This window comes from Temnothorax americanus, unplaced genomic scaffold, assembly GCF_048541705.1.
Source record: "Temnothorax americanus isolate GAGA-0224 unplaced genomic scaffold, ASM4854170v1 Scaffold48, whole genome shotgun sequence".
NCBI classification, from domain to species: domain Eukaryota; kingdom Metazoa; phylum Arthropoda; class Insecta; order Hymenoptera; family Formicidae; genus Temnothorax; species Temnothorax americanus.
In genome coordinates this window covers 405,812-430,575 of record NW_027509635.1, presented here as the reverse complement: position 1 = coordinate 430,575, position 24,764 = coordinate 405,812, and the positions used below count along the sequence as shown (strand labels likewise).

Sequence of the window (24,764 nt, the reverse complement as noted above, 5' to 3'; positions counted from 1 at the left end):
CTCCGGCTCGCGCACCTGCGAAGTACGGCGCGAGCGAGTACCGAATTCTTCTCATAATTGGGGATGCCACCCGTGGGCGGGCAGCACGAATCGGGTGAGTCGCGCGAATATCGACAAGTGTATTAATCGCGATCCACCGACGTTTCGCTAATAGGCGCGATAATTTAACCCGGTATAATTAGTCAATACGAAAACCGTACCATTAACAATGTGAAACGACAACACGAAATCAATCTTATAATTAACTACTATTTACACTATGATACACGGCGGTGCGCCAAACATTACCGCCCACCAAAATACACCGTATTTTCTATGTTTGAGCGGGTCCCTCCGGTGAGCCGTCCATCGGCAGAGGGCACAGCTTCACCAGAGGGCGACTAAGGAGGCCATCCGCCGTCCTCACCGTAGCGACCCGGGCGACCCCGTCACGACCCGGATGTAATTCCTCGACGCGCCCTCGTCTCCACGCCAGAGGAGGGGCGTTTTCGGTTTTTAGAAGGACCAACGTGCCCTTTGATATTGCGTCAGCCGGCTTTAACCACTTTGGTCGTTGCTGGAGGGTGTGTAGATATTCTTCATGCCACCGTTTCCAGAACTGTTGGTGCATGTGCTGCACCAGCTGCCATCGATCGAGTCTGCCTATCGGCACCGGGTCTAGGTCGGGATAGGGAACCGCTACGAGCGGCTCTAATGTGATAAAGTGCCCCGGGGAGAGCACCCCGAGGTCGTGGGGATCCGAGCTGGTGGGGCACAAAAGTCGGGAATTCAGGATGGATTCTACCTGTGCTAGGAGGGTACTGAATTCCTCCACCGTGAGGATCTGCGCTCCCACCACGCGTTTTAAGTGGGTCTTTGTCGCCTTAACCCCCGCTTCCCAGAGGCCACCAAAGTGTGGCGCGGAAGGGGGGTTAAAGGACCACTGGATTTGTTCTCGCCCTGAGGCTGCCTCCATGCAGCTGACGAGCTCGCGCTGAGCCCCCACGAAATTGGTGCCGCAGTCGCTGTAGATCCGCGAGCAGCGACCGCGCCTAGCGATGAAACGCCTCAGAGCCGACAAAAACGAGTCTGTAGATAAGGAAAAAGCAAGTTCCAAATGAACCGCCTTTGTGGTAAAGCAAACGAAAATGCACACGTACGCCTTGAACGGCGTTGCCCCGCGAGAACGACGATTATATACGAAGAAGGGGCCCGCGTAGTCGACCCCGGCGATTGAGAAGGGTTTGGCCTGACGTACCCGGTCGAGCGGTAGGTCCGCCATGGGCGGTTGCAAAGTACGCGGGTTCGCCCGGAAACATTGGTAACAACGCGACAAACAACGTTTGATGGCCTGATGGGCCCCCAGAATCCAAAAATGCTGCAGTAGTAGGTAATGCAACGCTCGACGCCCCGGATGCAAGTGTAGGCGGTGGGTGCGCTCTACTATAAGTTCCGTGAGCCGGTGCTTACCGGGCAATAACGCGGGATGCTTGGCCTCATGAGATATTGCGGAGTGCGTGAGTCTACCGCCCACCCTGAGGACTCCGCGCGCGTCCACAAAAGGGGCGAGTTGTCGCAGAGGTTTAGAGCAATTCTGATTGCGTTTCAATCTATCGAGATCCTCTGCAAAGCGACAAGATTGAACAACTTTAACGAGGTATAGCAGGGTCGAATGGAATTCGACTTGGTCTACAACAAGAGTTCTGTGAGGTGAATTCGACTTGAGTCGATTAACAAAACGAAGACAATAAGAAAATATTCTAACGAGTTTATCCAATGACGAAAAACGATCGAGAAGCGAATCAACAACAGAAGCAGAGTTTACGACATCAGCAGGATTTACAACAACAAAAGCATGAGATTTTTCTTCCTCCGGAAAATCGTCATTTTCCAATATCGTTTCTGGAGTGGGTTCGAATTCGGCGAGCCACGCAGGGCCAGTCCACCAAAGCTGATGATCCACTAATTCTTGAGGAAACAAGCCCCTTGAGCAACAATCGGCGGGGTTAGACTTGGTGTCGACATGCCTCCAGCAAGAGATATCTGTGTTGGACTGGATGCGGGCCACACGATTACGCACAAACGTCTTCCAACGGTGGGGGGCCGAACGTATCCAGGCGAGCGCGACCTCGGAATCAGACCACGCGTACGTGCCGTCGATAGTAATCTTAGGCCGGAGGATGTTCCCGATATACTCCGCTAAGTCCGACAGTAAAACGGCTGCGCAAAGCTCGAGTCTCGGCAAGGTGATGGCCTTAAGCGGGGCCACCTTTGACTTGGCGCTGAGCATTCGAATCAGTACCCCGTCCTCGGCGACGATTCTAATATATACAACGGCTCCGTAGCCCTGTTCGCTCGCGTCACAAAATCCGTGTATCTCCCGTCGGATTACGTTGGCCATGGCGATAGTACGAGGTATGCGAATGGAAGCTAGCGCGGGGAGTTCCGATTTGTATCGTCCCCATCGAGAACATATTTCCGAAGGAGGCCTATCGTCCCACTCTAATTTGAGCACCCAGAGTTGTTGTATCAGTCTTTTAGCTGCAAACGTAAGGGGAGTCAGAAAGCCTAACGGGTCGAAAATACGAGCCAGTTCCGAGAAAATGGTGCGTTTGGTACAATCTCTGTCCAACGGGTGGACCTGAAAGCCGAAGTTGTCCGTCTGAGGATACCAACGAAGTCCGAGAACCTTGAGAAACTGATCTTCCGAGGATTCAAACGATAGCAATGATTGACTGCAAAGCTCCGGATCGAGATCTGCTAAGACTGACGGATGGCTGCTGGCCCATTTCCTGAGCTCGAAACCCGCGGTTTTGAGCAAAGCTTGTAGCTGCCGCTGAAGCTCACGGGCTTCCCCCTCAGACTCGGCGCTCGCCACCACGTCGTCGACATAGACGCTCTCCTCCAAGACCGCCGCGGCCAGAGGGTAGCTCACTTTGCCTTCCGTTGCCAATTTCAACAAGCAGGCGATTGCCAGGAACGGAGAACACGTCAATCCAAAAGTGACAGTCAACATCAAGTAGTCTAATATCGGATCATTCTCCGAGAAACGCCAGACTATTCTCTGGTAGTCACATCGACCGCGCTCGACTAAGATCCGAAGGAATATTTGTTTGACGTCCGCAGTGAGCGCCACGCGGCCTACCCGGAACCTCAACAATATCACGACTATATCCGTCTGTAACTTAGGCCCGGATCGCAATACGTCGTTCAACGAAACGCCGTTCAAATCCTTCGCCGAGGCGTCAAATACGACCCGCAATTTTGTGGTAGTGCTATCCGATTTAACTACCCCATGATGGGGCAAATAGAACACAGGTCCGTCCACCGGGAACGGCCGTTCAATCAGTTTCATATAACCGTTATTCAAATAATCCTGCATGAATTTGTTATAGCTCAATTTAAACTCTGCATCTAATTTAAAGCGACGCTCAAGTGCGCGAAATCTATTTAGGGCTACTTGACGCGTGCCGACAAAACAAGGTTTATCCCTTTTGAAAGGATACGATACAACAAAACGACCGGACGCGTCCCGACGCGTGGTCTGAGCGAATAATTCCTCGCAACGTTTATCCTCCTGCGAATACGGTGGGACCGATGGAATCTCGTCTAGTTGCCAAAATCGACTAAGAGATGCGTCCAACGAATCGAGAGTCATAAACGAATGTGTGGATCCCGGCGCCTGCGTTGATACCGAACCGACGAGAACCCAGCCGAAGACGGAATTGAAGGCGTCTGGTTCGCCCTTCCTTCCCACGCGACGGCCATCCCGAAGTAACGACGCGAAGATTTCTGCGCCGATCAGGATGTCGATGGGACCGGGTCGGTGATACCGCGGATCAGCTAGCCGCAATCCGTTCAAATGTTTCCACGCTCTTCGCTCGACCTGACTGCTAGGTAACGGGGCGGAGATGCGCGGAAGAATCGTAGCCTCTACTGGGGTGCGCGTGCTTTCCCTGCCCTGTGCTTGTATTACGAGAGAGGTGCGGCCTCGAGTTGCAGCCGCCTTTGTATCATTTACCGCGAGAACTACCGTATGGCACTTGGTTCGTCCGAAACCACCCCTCTGCATGCAACTTTCGGAGATAAAGTTTAGCTGGCTCGCGCTATCTAACAGAATACGAACGGGGAAGGGATTTCCGTGTGCGTCGAGCGCTTCGGCTTGTACCGTCGACAACAATACGATCGGGTTCGACCGCGCGACACTAGCCATGCTAACGAGGGGTTCGCTTCCCTGCGATGACGTTGTCCCCGATTCGGAGGGTGGTTCGGCGTCTGTGGGTGCATTCGCCGAGCCCGAGTTCTGCTCAAAATGCAGGAGCGTGTGATGTTTGGCCTTACACGACCGACACGTCCACGACGATGGACAGTCATTAACGCTGTGGCCCGCGCGGAGGCAGTTATAGCACAAGTTCGAAGTTTTAGCCGTTGAATGCCTTTCCCGAGGGGATAATTTCAAGAATCGAGGGCATTTAAACACGAGATGTTGTTCCTTGCACACAGGACACTCGGCGGTTCGCGTTGCGAGCGACGAAGCCGGCGCGGAATTCTTTGACGAAGTCGACTGAGACTTTTGCGACGTATTTTGTGAGCCCGATACCGACGCGAGAACCCGGCAGTGATCAGAGAGGAACTTTGTGAGTTGCGTGAATTTTGGTATTTCCTCCGCCCGGTGTTCAGATTCGAACTTCTCGCGGAGCGAACGAGGGAGCTTCTCCAGCAAGAATTTGAGAAGGAGATAATCCCAAGCGTCTGTAGGAAATCCTAATAGATTCAATGCTCGCGTGTTCTCGGTGAAGGTGCTCAACAGCGTGCGCAGGGGGACGGCCGACTCCGACTTCAACGGCTGAGCTTTCAGCATCAAGTCCACGTGATAATCCGCCAAGTCTCGTTTGTTTTGATATCGCGAAATCAAGGCGTCATAAGCTATCGCGTAGTTATCGGCGGAGAGAGGGATGTTCTTGACGACGTTCAGCGCTTCTCCTTTCAAGCAGGATATCAGATATTGATACTTCTCTATGGTAGGGACGTTCCGGTTCTCGTGAATAGAGATGTTGTATAACGCGATGAACGAGGGCCAAAGCGTGAGATCTCCCGAAAATTGCGGAAGTGAGATCTTGGGCAATTTGACCGATGACGTCTGGGCCGGGGCCTGCGGGACCGGAGCGGCTACTCGGTCGGCGCCCACAAATCTCTCGTAACGCCCGATTACCGCGAAGCGCATCTCGTCAAAGTCCCGGCGAATCGAATCCTCCGTTTCGAACTCTTCATCTGAGGCGTTTTGTATTATTTTGAGGTGGGTTGCCTCAAAGTCCTCGACCAATCTGGTCACGATGGGATATCGCACGAGGAAGTTCGGTCTCTGACTTACATTGTCCGCGGCGAGCATCGACAGCTCATGAATCTCCCGCATACGTTTCACGCATAACTCGCGTTTGGTTACATTCCCTCGACTCATGATGCCCGGAATACAATCACTAGGTCAACCAAGATGACGATAGCAGCTCACTTCGATGTGAGAATATCAACAATGCCGGAAGCTAACGGTCTTCAAGTTCCGTAATGTTCGCAAAACAAAACAACTATCTCCTTGTTATGATGACGAGTCGGCTCGGCTCGAATTTCCGTTCGAAGGCACGACGGATATTTTCGAGAGGCTATAATAACGATTCGTACAATTTCACGACGGTAGGTTGATGCAAAATGATAGGGTGCGAGCACTGGCGGTAGAGGGGGATCAAGTAGGATGATTAACGAGGAAGATGGTTGCAAAGGATACAAAATAATATAATAGTTAGACCAATAATAAATCAACAGTCAGTAATCAATAATCATCAAAATCAAAATGATCAATTAAATTGGCACAGGTACCCGGTTACGACGAAGAAATTGCACTCAGGCACTTATCTGGTCGAGCCTCAGTAATACGCGTTGCGCGCGGTTTTACTACATAAGCGGAATATACGACATGAGCATACGACATGAGCGGTATACCACATGAGCAATCCACGCCACAAGCATTAATTTATTTGGCTCAATTACAATCACAATCTCCAATGACTAATTGAAATATCATATGAGTGTTGATATATTTTATCCCGGGGACCAGTGCCGCCAAACAGTGTTGTCGTTCGATGGCAAATATTCGCAAGCGTTCCAACGATCGAGAAAGTGTGTATGTACGCATGTATTTTCGAATTGTATCGAAAACACACCCGGTAGCAACGAACAAGTATCGCGTGTTATTATCAACGCGAGCTTATGTAGAAAAAATGTGTATATACGCTGCCGGCCCGTGACCGAGCGTCAAGGCCGTCGACGGCGCGGCGAAAACGTATGGCTTAACCGAGAATATTCCAATGTTGAATATTTCGGTTAACGACAATATTCAATAACGAACGACAAAAGCAATTAACCACAAAGCGATCAAACGACAAGTTTCCCGCGCGTATTCTCGTCGCGAAGCAATGTTGCGGCCGAGAGATATCGCGGCGGGTGTAGAATACGCGACTGATTAATTGTAATGCAATCGCGATCAAAACTACTAAGAAATGCTACCCACGAGCGAAAGGTCGGCGTTATTGCTTTAGCGCGCGAATCCGGCTCGAAGGACCAATGCACGGGGGGGTATGAGGCGCTCCCCGGATTTGCGATTGGTCAACAAAATTTCTCGAAGGACCAGAGGGCCCGTGCCCTCGCGAAAGCGAATAAAGCGAAGCAAGCAAGCGAATATCAAAATGCGAGGCGACTCACCGTGTCGTTGCCCGGCGCCTCCTGGGTGTCGACGTCGTCCTCCCGTTGGCGAGATCTCTGGCGTGCAAGGCGAAAGCGTGCAACCGTCCAGTATAGCAAGCGGGCACGGACAGGCAGGTATAGCAAGCGGGCACAGATAGGCAGGATAGTAAGCAGTCACAGATAGGCAGGATATCAAGCGATTAGGCCTTCGTGGTCTGCGATAGGCGACCGAGCACTCCGAGTTTGCACATGCAAAAACGGTAACGTGTGAGCTTCACGACGTTCGACTGGTGAGTGCCTCTTCGGCGTTCTCCGGCTCGCGCACCTGCGAAGTACGGCGCGAGCGAGTACCGAATTCTTCTCATAATTGGGGATGCCACCCGTGGGCGGGCAGCACGAGTCGGGTGAGTCGCGCGAATATCGACAAGTGTATTAATCGCGATCCACCGACGTTTCGCTAATAGGCGCGATAATTTAACCCGGTATAATTAGTCAATACGAAAACCGTACCATTAACAATGTAAAACGACAACACGAAATCAATCTTATAATTAACTACTATTTACACTATGATACACGGCGGTGCGCCAAACATCTGGATATCTAATAGACATCTAATAAATATCTCGTGGATATCAAGGATGTACATTGTGGATGTCTAATAGATATCTATTAGATATTAAAGTCTGTGGCGCATTATGGAGGAGACAGGACAAGAGGTATCGTCACTTGTCGAACCGGGAGAGTGTCCCGCGCTTGGCGAGGTGCGAAAGCCGGGCGGGAGAGGCCGTCTAGCGGAAACAGGTGACTAATACCTGAAGCAGCTCAGAAACGCACAGAGGGAGCTGATCAACAGGGCACGCGAGATAAAGATCCTGCGTGACGCCATTGTTCCGGCGAATCTTTCCAAAAATAGGAAAATCGCCGAGAAACAAACTATGGAGGAGCTGGAGTACACTACGGCAAGCGCGTTACCAAGCGAGATATTCAAGGCGATCAATGGCATAGACCTGGTCGCTGAGAAATCTGGCACGTTGAAAGGCGAATACCGTAAATGCCTTAACGAGTCTGCCGCGCAAATCAAGACCGCGTTGACACACCTCGTGCAGCGATACGGCGCCCCGGAAAGAGGGCTCGAGCGCGACGTTGAGGTCAAACGACTTCGAGAGCGGTTTTCCGCACAAAAGAGGGAGATTACTGCGTTGCGCAAAAGCGTAACGCAGAACGCAAATACCCAACGGGAGCTGCAAGAGCTCAGGAATGAGTTCGAGCAATTGCACTCTCAACAGGGGCAGAGGGAGGTCAGGATAACGAGGGCCGCAACGGGCTTCAAAAGACAGAGGATCCAGATACTCTCAGACACATCGTTGGGAGCGGAGGATACCCCCGTCGCAACCGATGACAAAATGGATTGCGACGTGGAACAGGAGTGCAAGCGTGACGAAATCCTTGCGGAAATCGCCCACAATGTCATGCCTGCGGCCGTCCGTCCGTCAATACCAGGAAGGTTCTGGACCCGGAAGTGCCGGCGGCGACGACGGAGTCAGGGGCAAAGGTACCAGTGCAACCGGAGTAGATGGAGAAGCGACTAGCGGAAGTACTGGTACTCAGCGTCGAGGAGAAGGTCGGTAAGATGAGGGAGGAACTCATGCAAGTTATCGCAAATCAACTCCCTCAGACGCAAGCACAGCCGGCGCCAAAAAAGACGTCTGTCGCTCTGGCGGCGACGGCCTCCGCCGGAGGGAAAAAAAGAGGACACGGCAACACGGGCAAAAGATCCGCCGCCAAGAAAAAGGGAAAAGGACATGGCAAAACGTCCATTCCCACATCGACCACACTCGTAAAAGAAGCTGCCGCAAGTACCGGGACCGGGGAAAGAGACCCCCATTCCCACATCGGCCACGTCCGGAAGAGCGCGGCCGCAGGTACAGGGACGGAAGAGTGGAGCAATTGTTCCAACTGGGGCCGTGCTGCCTGTCGCGCAGCCCCAGGAATTGGGGAAGGAAGTGGCACTGCCAACACCTGGATCCAACGACACCTCGTGAGCCCAGGTAGTAAGGAAGAAGCCCAAAAAGCGGGATGACAAGCCCGCCTCACAGGGGCAATTTAGGGCGCGACGGTAACCGACACAGCCGGGGAGGGGAGCAAACATCGCTTCTTCCCAGGCCTCTGGCACTCGCCTATATTTCTAGGTTAAAACGTGACCCCCTTAATGTCCGAGATCCGCTAGGGGCGCTGGTAGTAACTTAGTCCGCTTTGGTCCATTTAGTCCCATGCCGCAACACTTTTTGAAACGCAACTGTGCGCTAAAATATTTTCTACGTAATTCTGCAATTTAGGATTTGCGAATAATGAATGTGTCAAGCTAGAACGAAATAGTATTTTTGTTGTATTTAGTGCTTATAAGTAACGGGGATGTATATAAAAATATATTTCTTAATTTTTAATGGACAGGATTTATTAATAAATAAATGGCACATTGATGTATGCAAATATATATATTTTTTTTATTTCATGTATAATAGAATTTAGATTCTTTTTTTTTCAACCCACTCTTTTTTATTTGATCTCTATTATATCGTTTTGCGTATTGACGCATACGAGTTTCAACGTACAAACAAATAATAAGTGACATAATTTCTTCTGCATGGTCGATGCATGGAAATGTCATGACTGTGCTTTGCAGAATGTCTGTAATAATTAGCTCTAGAACGTTACTAAAAGTGTGATGCTTTTGAAACGAATGTTCTACATGCCGTAAAAATACGTACAATTTTTTATTGGGAGTAGGTAACTGCCTATCACCTGTCAGTTCAAAAAATAATGAAATAGGCTCAGATTGATGTACTGTATTTTCAAATGCTTTCTTACAGACATCGCATTTTGAAAATTGCACAATTCTTTTTGTAATAATACTGGTGCTGTAATAAATTAAACAGTCGACAACTTCTGGCAAAGCATAATCATCCTCAACTGATTCGATGAAATCCCATTCTTCACATTCAATTAAGAAATTCAACCGCTTTTTGATCGATTCACGAATGTCAACTTTCTTACTTGAATCTGTATAAATACTTTTAATATCTGACAAGGAAATAAGAAAATTACGAGGCGCATCTTGATTCGAACAATTTCCACAGGAGGGGGGTTTCAGAATGCTAAATGTGGATAGGATCTTATATAACTGCAGAAAAGTTGGAGTTGCAGGATGATCGTTTGCTCCTCCTGCTTGTCGTATCATACCAAAAAAATTCTAAAAAATGTGGAAAAATGGAAAAAAATGTCAAAATAAATTTTAAACAGTATTGTCACTGTAACTGTGCATGTGTGTGTATGATGCAGAAAATGCAATTCACACACGCACGCACGCACGCACGCACGCACGCACGCACGCACGCACGCACGCACGCACGCACGCACGCACGCACGCACGCACGCACGCACGCACAATTGTACTTCCATATTATTGTAGAATATTGTTGCATAAAGCAGAACATATGTGAAACATTTGTAAAGATATGTTAATTGATTATACAAAATTTTGTTAACTACGAGAAACAAGAAGGTTGGAACAGTGCTAAGTGTGATAGATGAGAATGAAATAAGTGTCATGTTCAACAATTTGCAAGTACCGACATGAATTTATCGTGATCGTTGAACACATGACTGTGGCAAACCTCAAGTGGATCCTGATTGAGTCTTCCAGTTAGAACGTTGGTAAATTGACACTTTTCGGTTAGATAGCAAACAATATCCATTGTTGACTGTAGGGTCACCCTTAATCCTTCAGCAGTTTGACGAGTTAAAAATGACGACTCAGGAAGTATAGATAGTTGCACCTTTCTTTCCCATTCGTTTAATCGCTGTAAAGCGTCTTCCACAACCTGAAAAAAAAAACCAAACATATTATTCGTGTAACATTAATATCAATGTAGTAAAAGAAATAGATAAAAAATTCATTAAATAATTTTTAGCTATTTTTTTCTTCTATTTGTGCATATTACTTTCTTAACGTGGCACAGAAAATTCAACTGAAAGAAATTTGCAACAGCTAACACAACACACACACACACACACACACACAAGTAAATAACGTCTAGAAATTTACCTTAAAATCGGTGTTGTTCGGTATTAACCCATTTTGTGGCTGCTTTCGATTCAACGCATCAAACATGTCATTTATCCATTCGCAGAAAGCTGCAGTCGGTTCGCAGTTTTCAAATTCTTTAGGGTAATATTTCTTATAATATCGCAGTCCTTTCGCTACAGATTTGCTGAAAATCTGGAATAAATATAGTTAAATTGATTTAGATTTTATGAATACCAATAAAGTTGTATATTTCAGAAAACCTGGGCAAATTAAAAAATAAATGTTAGGTTACAAAACAAGTTGTACCTGAACAGTCAGTCGAACTCTCATTTTTGCCGCATTATTCAAATCGAGATGATTTTTGCTGATTTTAGGGCATACCCGATATTCAGCTTGTAAATCCTTGTCTTTAGTGTGCAACATATTGAAATATTTCCAAGAAATTGGCGGTTCAACAGGGTCTATCTACCAGTACAAAAATTTCAAAATAGAATAAGAGAAAGATATATTTATAAATAAATAAATAAATAAATGAAATATATATATATATATATTTCAATTACTTTCATTTACTCTTACCTGCAATGTACACTTATTGTACAGGCGGTTTCGAATCGTTTTGATCAGGTGAGGCGTATCAGAAAAAACGTAGACTTTCCGGCCTTCTTCTGTAGGATGTTCAAAGTAATTTTTTACGTTTCCCATTTTTCCTGTAACACCCATTTCCGTCCAAAACTTTCTGTTTGTTGAACCACCATCACATATCACTCCGTGTATACGAGCACCAGCCTTTTCCAGCAATGTAATTGCTTTCACAATTATAAGAGACAGATTTGTTCCTGTCACCGGACCTCTTGATGCAAAAACTGCAATAGGCTGCGTATACTTTGCATGAAATGCTTGGAACATTAGAACCAATCCATGGTTAGCTTTTTCTGTGACATCAGTCGATTGAAATCCATCCTCACCAAAATCAATAAGACCTTTGCAATGTCGCGTTGTAAAAGGGGGGAAAAGGGTGGATACGGCGGTGAACCAGTTCCTTTTTGACTATCGCAGTACACCACATTGTACGACGGGCAAATCACCGGCGTACCTGTTGTACGGACGCGAGCTCCGAACGCGTTTTGATCTGCTTCGACCGAACATGCGCGCTAAAGTCAGCGAGAAGCAAGGCGCACAAATGGGGTCTCGAACACGGGCGCGAAGGGTAGAATTGTCAGTGGGGGATACCGTAATGATTGACAATTATGGGAAGTCAGGTGGAAAGCGCGTCCCAGGCGAAATCGTTGAACAGTTGTCACCGTCAACTTTTCGAGTCCAGACCGAACCGGGAAAGGTAACTAAACGGTACACCAGACAAATCATTAAACCGTCGCGGCGATCGAAGCGTCTAGCAACTAAGAAAAGGGCGATCATTTGAAAAAGGGGGAGAATTGTGGTGTATGCGCGTAGAGAGAGAGGGTACTGGCGAGCGAGAGTGTGTAAGAAAAGCGAGGCGCTTGCGGAGATATGTAAGCCGGAAGTCGAGTGAGTGTAAGCCACGCGGCGAGGCTGAGAGAGAATATATGTATATCAGAGTGCATTTCATAACGAGTTGTGTATCAGTCACCCCCTTGCATCCTAAGGCATCCTCGCACCCACGGCAAGACGGAGACATTGCAATTGTGACAACGCGTGCTTTGCACGCGTGGGTTCGAATCCCATCCTCGTCGCCAATTGCAATGTCTCCGTCTTGCCGTGGGTGCGAGGATGCCTTAGGATGCAAGGGGGTGACTGATACACAACTCGTTATGAAATGCACTCTGATATATATATTCTCTCTCAGCCTCGCCGCGTGGCTTACACTCACTCGACTTCCGGCTTACATATCTCCGCGAGCGCCTCGCTTTTCTTACACACTCTCGCTCGCCAGTACGTGGTGCCCTCTTTCTCTACGCGCATACACCACACCTTTATATGTCAAATTTTTTGAGTCGACAGAAATACTTTCTCGAGTAGAGATTTCATTAAATAGGATAACTCCATGACGTTCCAAAATTTCTTTTTGCTGAAATGTTGTTTTTAACAATTCAAAAAATTTAGGATCAAATTCACACGTTGAGTCAATAACAGAAAGGTACCTGTAACAATATAATTATTATTGAAAAGTTGTGAACAATACACACACACAGAACAAAGTGTAATTAATATTCGTTTTCTATTAAACATAATAATAATATGATTTACCTTCGAATAGTACGTACGCATGGTAGAGGCAAGATTTCGTTGCTTCGCAAAAAATTATATGACGTCGGCGACCGCATATGCATCAACATGCACAGGAGCATCCACTCTTCCGAATATCTTCTTCCATATTTATTTTTCGAATTTGCCGATGATAAAATTTCTGTAATTGCAATGCATTGATGTTTTGGTATATTGCTTTTTGCTAGCATTTCATTAAGTGATTGACTATTTATTTTAGCCATAGCTCTCCGACTTTCTTCCAGATTATTCTTCATTTTTAAAGTACTTTTTTGGGCTCGTCTTTTGGCTCTAAGAGCTACATGATGTTTCTCTCTTAGTTTAAGAAGCTTCGTTTGCTTTCTCGGAGATAGTGTTAATCGAATTCTTTTACTTTGTTGTTGTTTTTTCATACGAAGTTCTTTTCGTTTCAATGTTCCTTCGAGTCTTTTGCAAAATATGCATTGCAATGCATTGTCAAGAAGTATCTTACATTGTTTATGTCGTACAGTGCCAATACTATCAACATAAGTGACATTGGAGCCATAAGTAATTACATTGTTTGCAGCAGACGCTCCACAACAAATTTTCCATAATTCCAAAGTGTTTAATGTAGTTTCTACGTCTTCAATACTGCTTATTGTGTCACTGCAAATACCAAAACTGGTAGCGTCAAAAGGTTTGCACATTATATTAACTTTGAGATTTAAGTTTTCTTGCACCACGAGTTCTTTTATATTTACAGTGACAAAATTGTTTTCAATTTTTATACACGTTACAGTCACAAATGACTCAAATTTAATTCCATCACAGATTACGGTACGTCTGCTCCAGTTTACTGGTACTCGCAATGTAGTACAAGCTACCAAATCGGTAAAAGAGAATTTAGGTGGCTCATCTGACATTGCTTCTTGTAAATTTTCTTGAATACAATGCTGTGAGACGTCATGCACTGGATTCTATGCTGTTTCTTGAAGCGATGTGTCTTGCAGCGGTATGGAAATTTTTGTCCACGGAAATTGCGATGGCACGGTCCCTTTTCGCAACCTCGGTTGTTTATAATACGACTAGTAGGTAAAGATTATATAAACTGTATTATTGAGTTAAATAGATAACAAAATATTTTGCTTACAACTTACAACGCCGAGCACTTGTCCATCAGAATCTCTAAGTTTTCGCTTCCACAGTATATCCTCAGCCAAAAAATGTTTCTCGCAAAGAAACTGTCCTGACCGAACCACAAAGTCTTTTCTTCGTATAGCATTTTGCCACAAATTTATTATACTTCGATCTTTAGGCACAGCGAAAAAATGTATTACTTCTGGATTCGTTTTATATCCAAAAGTACATCCTGGTGCTATGCAATGTGGCATGATGCGCATATACACTGATATACAAATTGATACAGATCAATATAGATCAACACTGATCAACAGTCACCAAGTCACATCAAGTCACACTGATCAGGCGGCGTTGACGGAACAATCGCACGTAGGACCGATTACACCGTATCTCGCGTGTACAATATATAATTAAGAGGCAAAATACCACCCCGAGAGGCAAATTCGAGCAAGAGCGATATCGATTCCCCGATATCATGTATAAATCACCAGATTTAGCTCAGATGAGTAACGCGCGCCCCGAGAAACGAACCTACGCTTTTCCGAACGGGTATGGCAAACTATTTATACCGTGTCGACTGACTGTTTGTTTGAGCTACCGCGTCACGTGCGTTATGTAGGGTTATGTAGGGCTCGCAGGTGCAAAGATTGCAGCCAGAGCAGCCATCTTAGCGGACCAAGTTACTGCCAGCGCCCCTAGCGGATCTCGGACATTAAGGGGGCCACGTAAAACTACCGAGTGCCAGAGGCCTGCTTCTTCCTCAACGGCTGGGAAGAACACTGCCGCCGGCGCAAAGGAGAGTAAGGCAGGTGGGAGAAAAGGCGTAGAGAGCAACGGCCCTACCCCTACCCCTACCTCTCAACAGGCCAAGGGTGAGAGAAAACAGAGGGTGCCACGCACCTCCGCGATTACGCTTACGTGCCCGCCGGACACGTATGCGGAATGTATGGGACTGGTTCGCGAACGGATCAATCTCAGGGATTTTGGGATCACCAAAGTCCCACACATGAGGAGGATCGCAACAGGCGCTCTCAGCCTGGAGCTGGCTGGTCAGGGCAATGCCGAAAAGGCGGACGCCTTAGCGGCCAAAATGGCTGATGTCCTGTCGGATAAGGAGGGCGTCAGGGTGGCACGTCCCATCATGACAGCTGACCTCCGCCTGTCTAGATTCGAGAGCTTGATTGCGGAAAGCGAGATCTGTGAAATGATCGCAAAGACGGGCAACACCTATCCCGAAAGTGTCAGGGTGGGGCCCGTCAGACAAATGAATAACGGGCTCTGTACGGTGGTCGTCGGCTGCCCCTTGTAGTCCAGTCAAATTAGACATTTGAGCTCGGAAGTGAAGCGGTATCAATGAAACTTTTTTAGGGTTGTTGGGGGGGATGTAGAAGAACTTATTTCTGAGTTGTCGGGCTAATCGGACCGATGGGTTTTTAAGGGGGGAAGGGGGAATGAAAAATTTTGTTTTTTCGCAATAACTCGGCGAATTTTGACCGTACATGATTTACTAACCCCTCATTTTGTAGCTCTTTTAAAGCCCTACAATTTATTTCCTGAAAACCCTAACTTAAAATCAATATTTGTCAAGTTCTAGCGAGTCCCGAGCGCACTCGACTCGACATGCGACGCGCCGTCGCATGGCCGATCGTCATTGCGGCGGCGCGCCGCCGCCAGCGACGATCGGCCACGTGTTAAAAGCGCGACTTCCAAAGGCTTCCCTGGGCTCAATTTTTAACAAATCTGAACGACTGACCCCTCGTTTTGTAGGTTGTTTTTTTGCAATAACTCGGCGAATTTTGACCGTACATGATTTACTAACCCCTCATTTTGTAGCTCTTTTAAAGCCCTACAATTTATTTCCTGAAAACCCTAACTTAAAATCAATATTTGTCAAGTTCTAGCGAGTCCCGAGCGCACTCGACTCGACATGCGACGCGCCGTCGCATGGCCGATCGTCATTGCGGCGGCGCGCCGCCGCCAGCGACGATCGGCCACGTGTTAAAAGCGCGACTTCCAAAGGCTTCCCTGGGCTCAATTTTTAACAAATCTGAACGACTGACCCCTCGTTTTGTAGGTCTCTTTAAACCCTACAACTTTGTCAGTGGCGGCATATTTCTATCTATTAATGGAAACAAGATAAACGCAAAAAACCGCGACAAAATACATTTTTTCCCACTTTCACCGGCTAGAACTCGACAAATATTGATTTTAAGTTAAGGTCTTCAGGAAATGAATTGTAAGGCTTTAAAAGAGCTACAAAATGAAAGGTTAGTAAATCATGTACGGTCAAAATTCGCCGAGTTATTGCAAAAAAACGAAATTTTTTATTCCCCCTCTCCTCCTTAAAAACCCATCGGTCCGATTAACCCGACAACTCAGAAATAAGCTCTTCTACATCTCCCCAACAACCCTAAAAAGGTTTCATTGATACCGCTTCACTTCCGAGCAAAAGCCTTTTTTTGTCTAATTTGATTGGACTATTGGCAGCAGCGATCACTGTAGCGAAGAACAGCAGGGTGGCGCTGGGGTGGTTGTCCACCAAGGTGGAAATGTTAACCAAGAGACCGGTCCAGTGCTACCGCTGCCTAAAACAGGGGCACACGCAGGCTACCTGCACCAGTACAACGGACAGGACCGACGTGTGCTACCACTGCGGAGAAGCTGGTCATCCGGCCAAAAGCTGCACCGGCCGAGTGCGGTGCGCAATCTGCGCGGACAAGGGCATGCCCCACGACCATCGCGTGGGCGGCCCTGCCTGCCGCGGCAGTCGCAAAGGTAAGGAGAGGGCAGGGAGAGATAAACCCTCCAAGCCAGATTCATCGCGGGCTAAAGAAAAGCCCGCGAATAAGAAAAAGGAGGAGAGCTTTGTCGTGACGGGGTTCACCGTCACGCACGAAAGCGTGAGGGTGGCTGAAACACCGGCAATAACGGAAATCGTAGCAGAGCCTCCGAAACCACAGAGGCAACGGTGAGACAGGTCAACCCGCACCGTTAAAAAGAAAGACTGACAAACGGTTGAGGTAATGGAAGTGGAGATACTTTCTCTGTCTCCTCCCGCCCTCAACAAGGACGACGAAGCTCTGCGAGCGGTGGAGCTTACTCGCGACGAGACTCCGATGATAACGGAGTTGGAGGTAGGGTCGGGATCTGCCGCCTCACCAGATAGAGAGGAGGAGAGGCCGGAGGACTCTGCGGGATATATGTGATGGCCTTCAGAGTCCTTCAGGTTAATTTGAACCACGCCCGCGCAGCGCAAGATTTATTCTGCCAGGTATTGGCGGAGCGCGGGTGTGGTCTGGGAATCGTGACGGAGCCCTACCGGGTCCCCAGGGATCATCCCTGCTGGACCAAGGACAAGGAGGGTTCCGCCGCAATAGTTTGGAAAACACTGCCCGCGTCTCCTCCGTGCACAACCAAATGTGCCGGGGAGGGGTACGTGGCGGTTCAATGGGGGTCCATTTGCGTGGTGGCTGTCTACGCCCCTCCCAGATGGACCCAGGCCAGGTACGGGCAGTTTCTGCACCAGCTAAATAGCTGTGTGCGGGCCTGCGCCGGTAGCCGGGTCATGGTTGCGGGGGACTTCAATGCGAAGTCAACGCTGTGGGGATCCCCGCGGACCGACGGGAGGGGCGACGCCACCGAGCGGTGGGCGACGGGTCTCGGCCTGTGTCTGGCTAACACGGGCCGAGAGAGCACTTGCTTGCGGCGACAAGGGGAGTCTATCATGGACCTTACTTGGGCCACGCCCTCTGTTGCCCGCGATATACGCGACTGGTGGGTGGTCTCAGGTGCGGAGACCCTGTCGGACCACCAATATATCGAGATGGTGGTCCAAACAAGCTCGCCAGGTATGCTCGCCCGTCGACTCGCCGCTGGCGGAACGAGACGCAGATGGGCCCTCAAGCAGATGAACGAGGACCTTTTTAAGGCCTCAATCACAGCGTCCTTATGGACACAGGAGGAGGAGGGAGCACCCAAGGGGGCAGATGTGGATGTAGATGCTATGGCCGAGGGCGTGGTAAAGATCGTCACGCAGGCGTGCGACGTCGCCATGCCCCGACAGCATCCGCTGCCGCCTCGGAAGCAAACATACTGGTGGACTGAGGAATTGGCCGAGCTGAGGCGCTCCTCGGTCCACGCTAAGAGGGTTTGCGATCTTCACGGCCAAAGCGCGCGCCTGGAGTGAGCTCCTCGAAAGTGTGGAAGAGGATCCATGGGGGCGTCCTTATAGGCTGGTACTTAACAAGCTTAAACCGTGGGCGCCACCGCTGACAGAGCAGCTTGACCCCTCGTTCGTCGACAAAATCGTCGACGAATTATTCCCGCGGGCGGATGGGGGGGGAAGTTAACTTCCTTTCCACCGTCCCTCAAGAGTGGGACGACGGGTGGGGGGTCAGCATGGAGGAGCTAACGAGGGTCGTCAAGAGGGTCAGGAACGGTAAGGCTCCTGGCCCGGATGGGACCCCAGGCCGCGCGTGGAAATTGGCGGGGGGACTGGCTGGCAAAACGCGGCAGGTATATACTGTCTGCCTGAGGGCCGGCCGGTTTCCCAACAGATGGAAGGAAGCCAGCTTGGTGCTCCTGCCAAAGCCGGGCAAATCGCCTGAATTGCCCGGCTCATACCGTCCGATATGCTTGCTGGACGAGGCGGGTAAGATTTTTGAAAGGATTAACTCCCTCTTCTGGCCGATAATCGGGAAAGCTCTCAAGAGCTACGGTGTCCCCGATTACCTCATAGAAGTCGTCAGAGACTATTTCCGGGACAGGGGATTGACATATGTCGATCAGGACGGTATCCTGAGGACCCGGTTGATCGAATGCGGTGTCCCGCAGGGGTCCGTGCTTGGGCCTTTTTTGTGGATCATCGGTTACGACAGGATCCTCAGGACTCCCCTCCTCACATGTTGTTGGCTCTCGAGATACGCCAACGACGTATACCTGGGAGTCAGTGGGGAGGGATGGTGGGAGCTCTTCAGGCTGGCCAATGTGGCAGCGGAGAGCGTGGTGCGCTCAATAGAGGGACTGGGCCTAAAAGTGGCCCCACAGAAAACACAAGTCACCGTGTTTTACAACAAGAGGGAGTGGGGTCCACTTCCAGAAAGGCTTGGTCTCTCTATACGAGGAACGAAAATCCCGACCACTCCGCAGCTCAAATATCTGGGCATGTGGCAGGACAGCGGAAGGAGTTTCGGCGAGCACGTCGCCCAAGTGGCTCGTCGGGCGAGCCAAGCAGCGAACAGCCTGGCCCGGCTCTTGCCAAATCTCGGCGGAGCCGGTGGGCGCGTGCGTCGCCTATATGTGGCAGCGGTCAAGTCGGTGCTGCTTTACGCAGCACCGATATGGTGGGAGAGGGTGGGCAACAACACCCGTCTTTGTGGGCGCCTGGCGGCAGCCCAACGAATCCTCGCGATTTGCGCCGCCAGGGCCTATCGGACCGTCTCCCATCCGGCGGCGACCGTCCTCGCCGAGATGCCGCCTGTGCATCTCCTTGCGAGAATGTACGCACAGGTATACAAGGACATCGCGAAGATGCGCAAGCGAGGTACAGCGATAATCCCGAGGGCGAGGATGTTGCTGAGACTCCGGGCGAGGGAAGCCCTCTTCCGGTGGTGGTCGGCCTGGTTGGTTAATCCACGCCAGGCGGTATACGGGAGGAGGACGGTGGACGCTGTTCAGCCAGTGTTAGCGGAGTGGATGGAGAGCCGACGCAAACGTCATTTAGCCTTCCACGCGGTGCAGGTGTTGACGAACCACAGTTGTTTTGGCAAGTACCTGCACCGCATCGGGAAAGAGCGCACCACGCGCTGCCACCACTGTCCGGAGGGGGCGGACACGGCGCAACACACGCTGGAACATTGCCCAGCGTGGGATGACCAGCGCCGTGCCCTCCGGGCTGAAATAGAAGAGGACCTCTCTCTCCCGGCCGTCGTGGCCGCGTCGGTCGAACTGGGAGACAGAGGTGAAAGAGCATGGAGGGCATTCGTCTCCTTCTGCGACCAGGTCATGTCGCGGAAGGAGGCGAGTGAGAGGATAAAGAGGGGAGAGGCCACTCCCCTCCCTCCTCCGGAGAGCGAGGAGGAGGATTGACAAACCTCTTTTTCTTAGGTTCCACGGTCGGGGTTCTTCTTCCCGACTGTTGCCGCTAAGGTATCGGCAACCAACGTGGCGCCGTCCTCCGACGAGGCAGCGCCTAGGACACTCGCCCTCCGCATTAATACGGGACGGGTGTGCTGTAGGAAGAGGGGGGCGTCACGGGAGCGGACAATCTCTTCCCACAGAAGGGGTCCGCCTCCCTGACGCCCGTTTCGCTGTCAGGGCAGCTGTCGGAGGTAGCGCGCCGGGGGGGCCTGGGCTGACACTTTGGGGTGCTGGCCACGAGCGCCCCTCTCTGGCGCGCGAGGGCAGGGGGCTGTGGCTCCACCGAGGGCTACAGCACCCGCCCACCCGTTCGCGGGCGCGGAGGAGGGAGGAACCGGCGCATCCGCCATCCTCCCCTCATCCGCCCGGGAGGGTGAGTGAGCGGTCTGGGTGACGCCGCTCGCCCACTGCAAAAGCAACTCCCGGAAGGGGGGCGACGGATGGGGGTGATGACACCCACTCGTCGCTTATTAGATAGAGGGTTTGCCCGAAAGGGCAACGTGCGGGAGGCCCATGGACGTGATGCGCTTGCGCTTTCCCGGGGTCTTCCTCACGCAGTGCATCGAGGGTCATCTGTGGGGAGTTTAGTAGGTAGGCGGCGCGGCTGGCCTATTGGCTTGTCGCGTCGAATCCCACACTCCCACCGTCCCACCCAGGGGGCGGAGGGGTCTTCCACTCTTCGGAGGGGCTACAGGGTACGACCGCCGCTGCGGCGCTCCCCGATCCGGGCCGGCTGATCGGTTGCCCGGGGCGTAATTCTTCCCCCGATCGGGCCTTAGGCCCGTGACTGGTTGCCTCGGGCGCTCCACGATCCGGTCCGGTGACTGGTTGCCGCTTTGTGGGTCAGGTTTCCCTGTAGTGGAAAATTCTCCCCACAAAAAAAAATGATAAAAATTCGGTCCACTAACGAATGAGTAGTTCGCGGTCAGACAGACAGACAGACAGACGTCCGGTACTTATATAATAGATAGTATATATAGTATATATATAGTATGAAGTATGATATAATATTTATGCATATTGTACGCTTTTCTTTATGCACAGTACAAAATAAAAATATTTAATTAAAATAAAATAAATAAATTTTTTTTGTAAAAAAACTTGGCGCTGTTTTTTTACTCCCGCTGCATACTTCCCTAAATTATGTTTATTGCTTTTTTATTTAATCAAAAATTTAGTGCTTTATTAAATTTAATCAAAATTTTAGTACTTTATTTTAAATTTTAAGGTTTAACAGTGCCAAGTTTTTTTACAAGAAAAATTTATTTATTTTTATTTAATAAAATATTTTTATTTTGTACTGTTATCTCTTTAATTTTTTGTGATTAAAATGATTTTTTGTAATATTATAATTTTGTTAAAAAGAATTAAAGCTTGAATTGGATTGAGAAGACCCTTGAATAAGAATACAAAGATATACGTACCATTTGAGTTTTATTTTTTAAAAGTAGTTGCGCAAAAATTATTTTTTAAAGCAATATATATATATTCTTTTTGCAATTGGCGCAATTTAAAAATTTCACTTTTTTTTAAATACATAGATATCACTTAGGTTGAGTTAGGTAACGCAATTTTGTGAATTATTTTATTAGGGAAAAATAAAACTACTACCATTTAGGATTTTTGGATTTACAACATACATTGCGCGCCTACTTGGCGCTTTTTTTAATTTTTTTTTTGAAAAAGGTAATTTTGTACTGATTCATTTTACATATGACACAACGTGGAAGAAAAAATATATCATGAATTTAAATGTATTGACTTCTTACTCAAAATTTTCCGTTTATTTTATGTAAAACTTATATAACGTTAGTCCATATCATAAATTTTTTTGGTAAAAAATATATACTTGCTGCTTTTCCTTTTTTACATTTTAAATGTTTATTAAGCAAATTTTTGTAGTTCTGTGTATTTTTCTGGCAAAGAAAAAATAATAATCACTATGTTCATTTATCTTATAACAGAATCATATCGTACATCTTAGAACTATACATATATATTTATATTATGTACATTTATCTCTTGAATCATTTCTTACACCTTAGGACAATATATTTTTCAAAGATTATTATTAATTCCGTAGATTTTTATTATACTAATATATACCAACCATATGAGAGGGGCGAGGAGAGGGGACGTAGAAAAGGAAGAGAAAGGAAGCGCGAAGAAGGGGGGACGGAGGACGGAGAGAAGAGATGGAGGAGTCCCAGAGGAGGTTGAGGGTGTGGGGCAGAATAGCGGACGAGTTAGAGAGGATAAGAAGAGAGCCGGAGAGAAGGGAAGGGAAGGTGGGGAGAGGGGAGAGCACAGAGGTGAGAGGGCAAATGAAAAGGAGGGAAGGAGACAAGGAGAGAAGCGAGACGGAAGAGAACAGGAGCGGCGAAGAGGGACAGTGGATGGTGGTGATGGGAAGGGAAGAAGAGCGAGGGTGGAAAACAGGAGACTGTGGGTGGATGGTAGGGAGATAGAATGGAAGGAGGAGGAGGGAAAATGGGAGGAGGTATAAAGGGGAGGGGATAAGGTTGACAGCTAGGAACGGGAGGAGGAGGAGAAGGGGAGGGTATTAGGATAGAAGAAAAGCAAGAAGGAGGAGGGTGAAAACGGGGTTAAGAGAGAGAGAGAGAGGGAAGGGAAATTAGAATAGGAGAGAGAGTGGAGGAGAGGAGGAGAGCAGGAGCGGGAGGAGGTAGGAGGTGGAGGAGAGCACGAGAGAGACGGAGGAGAAACCCCACAGGAGCAGGGAAGAGGGCTAACAGACACAGGGCAGGAGATAGACAGGAAGGAAGAGATGAGACAGGATGAGATGGAAGGAGGCGGCCTAAGGTCGGGAAGGAAGAGGAGAGGGATAAGGGAAGGGAAAAAGACTTATTGTGAGGTCGCAAAAGGCCAGGAATTGGAATAAAGGGGAAATTTTGTAAGAGGTTTGGGTACGTTCCTCGTATAAAAACGCCTTGTAAACCCTGAGGGGAGAGACAATAAACACACATACACATACATATACCAACCATAACTAAACTATAAAAATGTATATTATTATAAACTTACTATAAATTTAAATGTTAATTAAACTATCTTATTATTTAACTTTGTGCAATATAACGTTTATTTATACTTTGTATATGAAAAATACTAAATAATAATTATATAAAATTAATTTATAAATAATATAACCTATTTTTTCGTGACAAGTTACCAAGCATTTTTTTTTTTTTTTTTTTTTTAAATGAATCCTTTTATAGTCAATTTCTAGATACTTTCTTTTATATTATAGTTAGCCTTATAGTGTTTAATTGTATTTTTTACAGTAATTTTCAAAGTTTATATTTTATTTATAGAAAAATTTTCGATAAATATTCTTTTTAACTGCAAGACTTGACTTTATTTTACTTCCTAGCATGCTTGTGGCAACCTTATTATAGGTCTAACTTTTTAGTCAGATTAACGATTATTATAATCGAAGCTAGTGAGTGGAAATAATGGGCATCCAACACACCGGTGTAACATAGAGTAGAAAGCTCACATTATACTTCATGACTTAGCATTAATATAGGTACAGCTGTTTACCGACGACAGCAACAAATTACGATTTTGTAGTAAAATGTAGTCAATTGTAATCTTCCGAGTTTAAGAAGTACACTTACAGCTAAATTTCATATAAATTGGCTCCTCAGTCTTAACTTCGGACTTACAAATTGGTTTGGGTCACACACCCGCATACTTTGTAACTTTTTTTCTCTCTCTCTCTCTCTCTCTCTCTCTCTCTTTCTCTTGCCGTGGAACTTACAATTAGTCCAGTGGCAAAAGTTACAGAATTCCACAAGAGTATATCAAGATTATTTTCATTATAATTCAAGTATGCGTCTTGTTCTCTTCATTCCCTCTTTGTTTCTGCCGTTGTGCCTCTGGTTCATTCCACCATTGTACCTCGCCCTTGCCGAATATCACAAACACCAAGTTACCCAAAAAGAAAATTGCCGCTGAGACGTAGAACACGATGTTCCACTGATACACGCTACTCTGAAAGGCGAGAGATCTCTCGATAGAAACTTTCTCATTGTTCTTGTGTGTGTGTGTGTGTGTGTGTGTGTGTGTGTGTGTGCGTGTGTGCGTGTGTGCGTGTGTGCGTGTGTGCGTGTGTGCGTGTGTGCGTGTGTGCGTGTGTGCGTGTGTGCGTGTGTGCGTGTGTGCGTGTGTGCGTGTGTGCGTGTGTGCGTGTGTGCGTGTGTGCGTGTGTGCGTGTGTGCGTGTGTGCGTGTGTGCGTGTGTGCGTGTGTGCGTGTGTGCGTGTGTGCGTGTGTGCGTGTGTGCGTGTGTGCGTGTGTGCGTGTGTGCGTGTGTGCGTGTGTGCGTGTGTGCGTGTGTGCGTGTGTGCGTGTGTGCGTGTGTGCGTGTGTGCGTGTGTGCGTGTGTGCGTGTGTGCGTGTGTGCGTGTGTGCGTGTGTGCGTGTGTGCGTGTGTGCGTGTGTGCGTGTGT

At 48.2% G+C, this 24,764-nt stretch overlaps 3 protein-coding genes across 4 annotated transcripts in view; 1 reads left to right on the top strand and 2 right to left on the bottom strand.

The window, feature by feature from the left end:
• Positions 1-24,764, top strand: part of LOC143903503 (uncharacterized) — a 52,125-nt gene that overhangs the window by 27,017 nt on the left and 344 nt on the right. The gene's annotated exons all lie outside the window — the stretch shown is intronic.
• LOC143903524 (uncharacterized) lies at positions 314-5,437 on the bottom strand. Its single transcript, XM_077417171.1, has one exon. The coding sequence runs from the start codon at positions 5,435-5,437 to the stop codon at positions 314-316; it is 5,124 nt and encodes a 1,707-aa protein (XP_077273297.1).
• LOC143903505 (putative inorganic phosphate cotransporter) overlaps positions 22,957-24,764 on the bottom strand; it is a 52,548-nt gene continuing 50,740 nt past the window's right edge. For both annotated transcript variants that reach the window (XM_077417143.1, XM_077417144.1), the window contains one exon: positions 22,957-24,307. In XM_077417143.1, the coding sequence (XP_077273269.1) occupies positions 24,140-24,307 (168 nt within the window). In that variant the 3' untranslated portion in view covers positions 22,957-24,139. The remainder of the gene's footprint in view (positions 24,308-24,764) is intronic.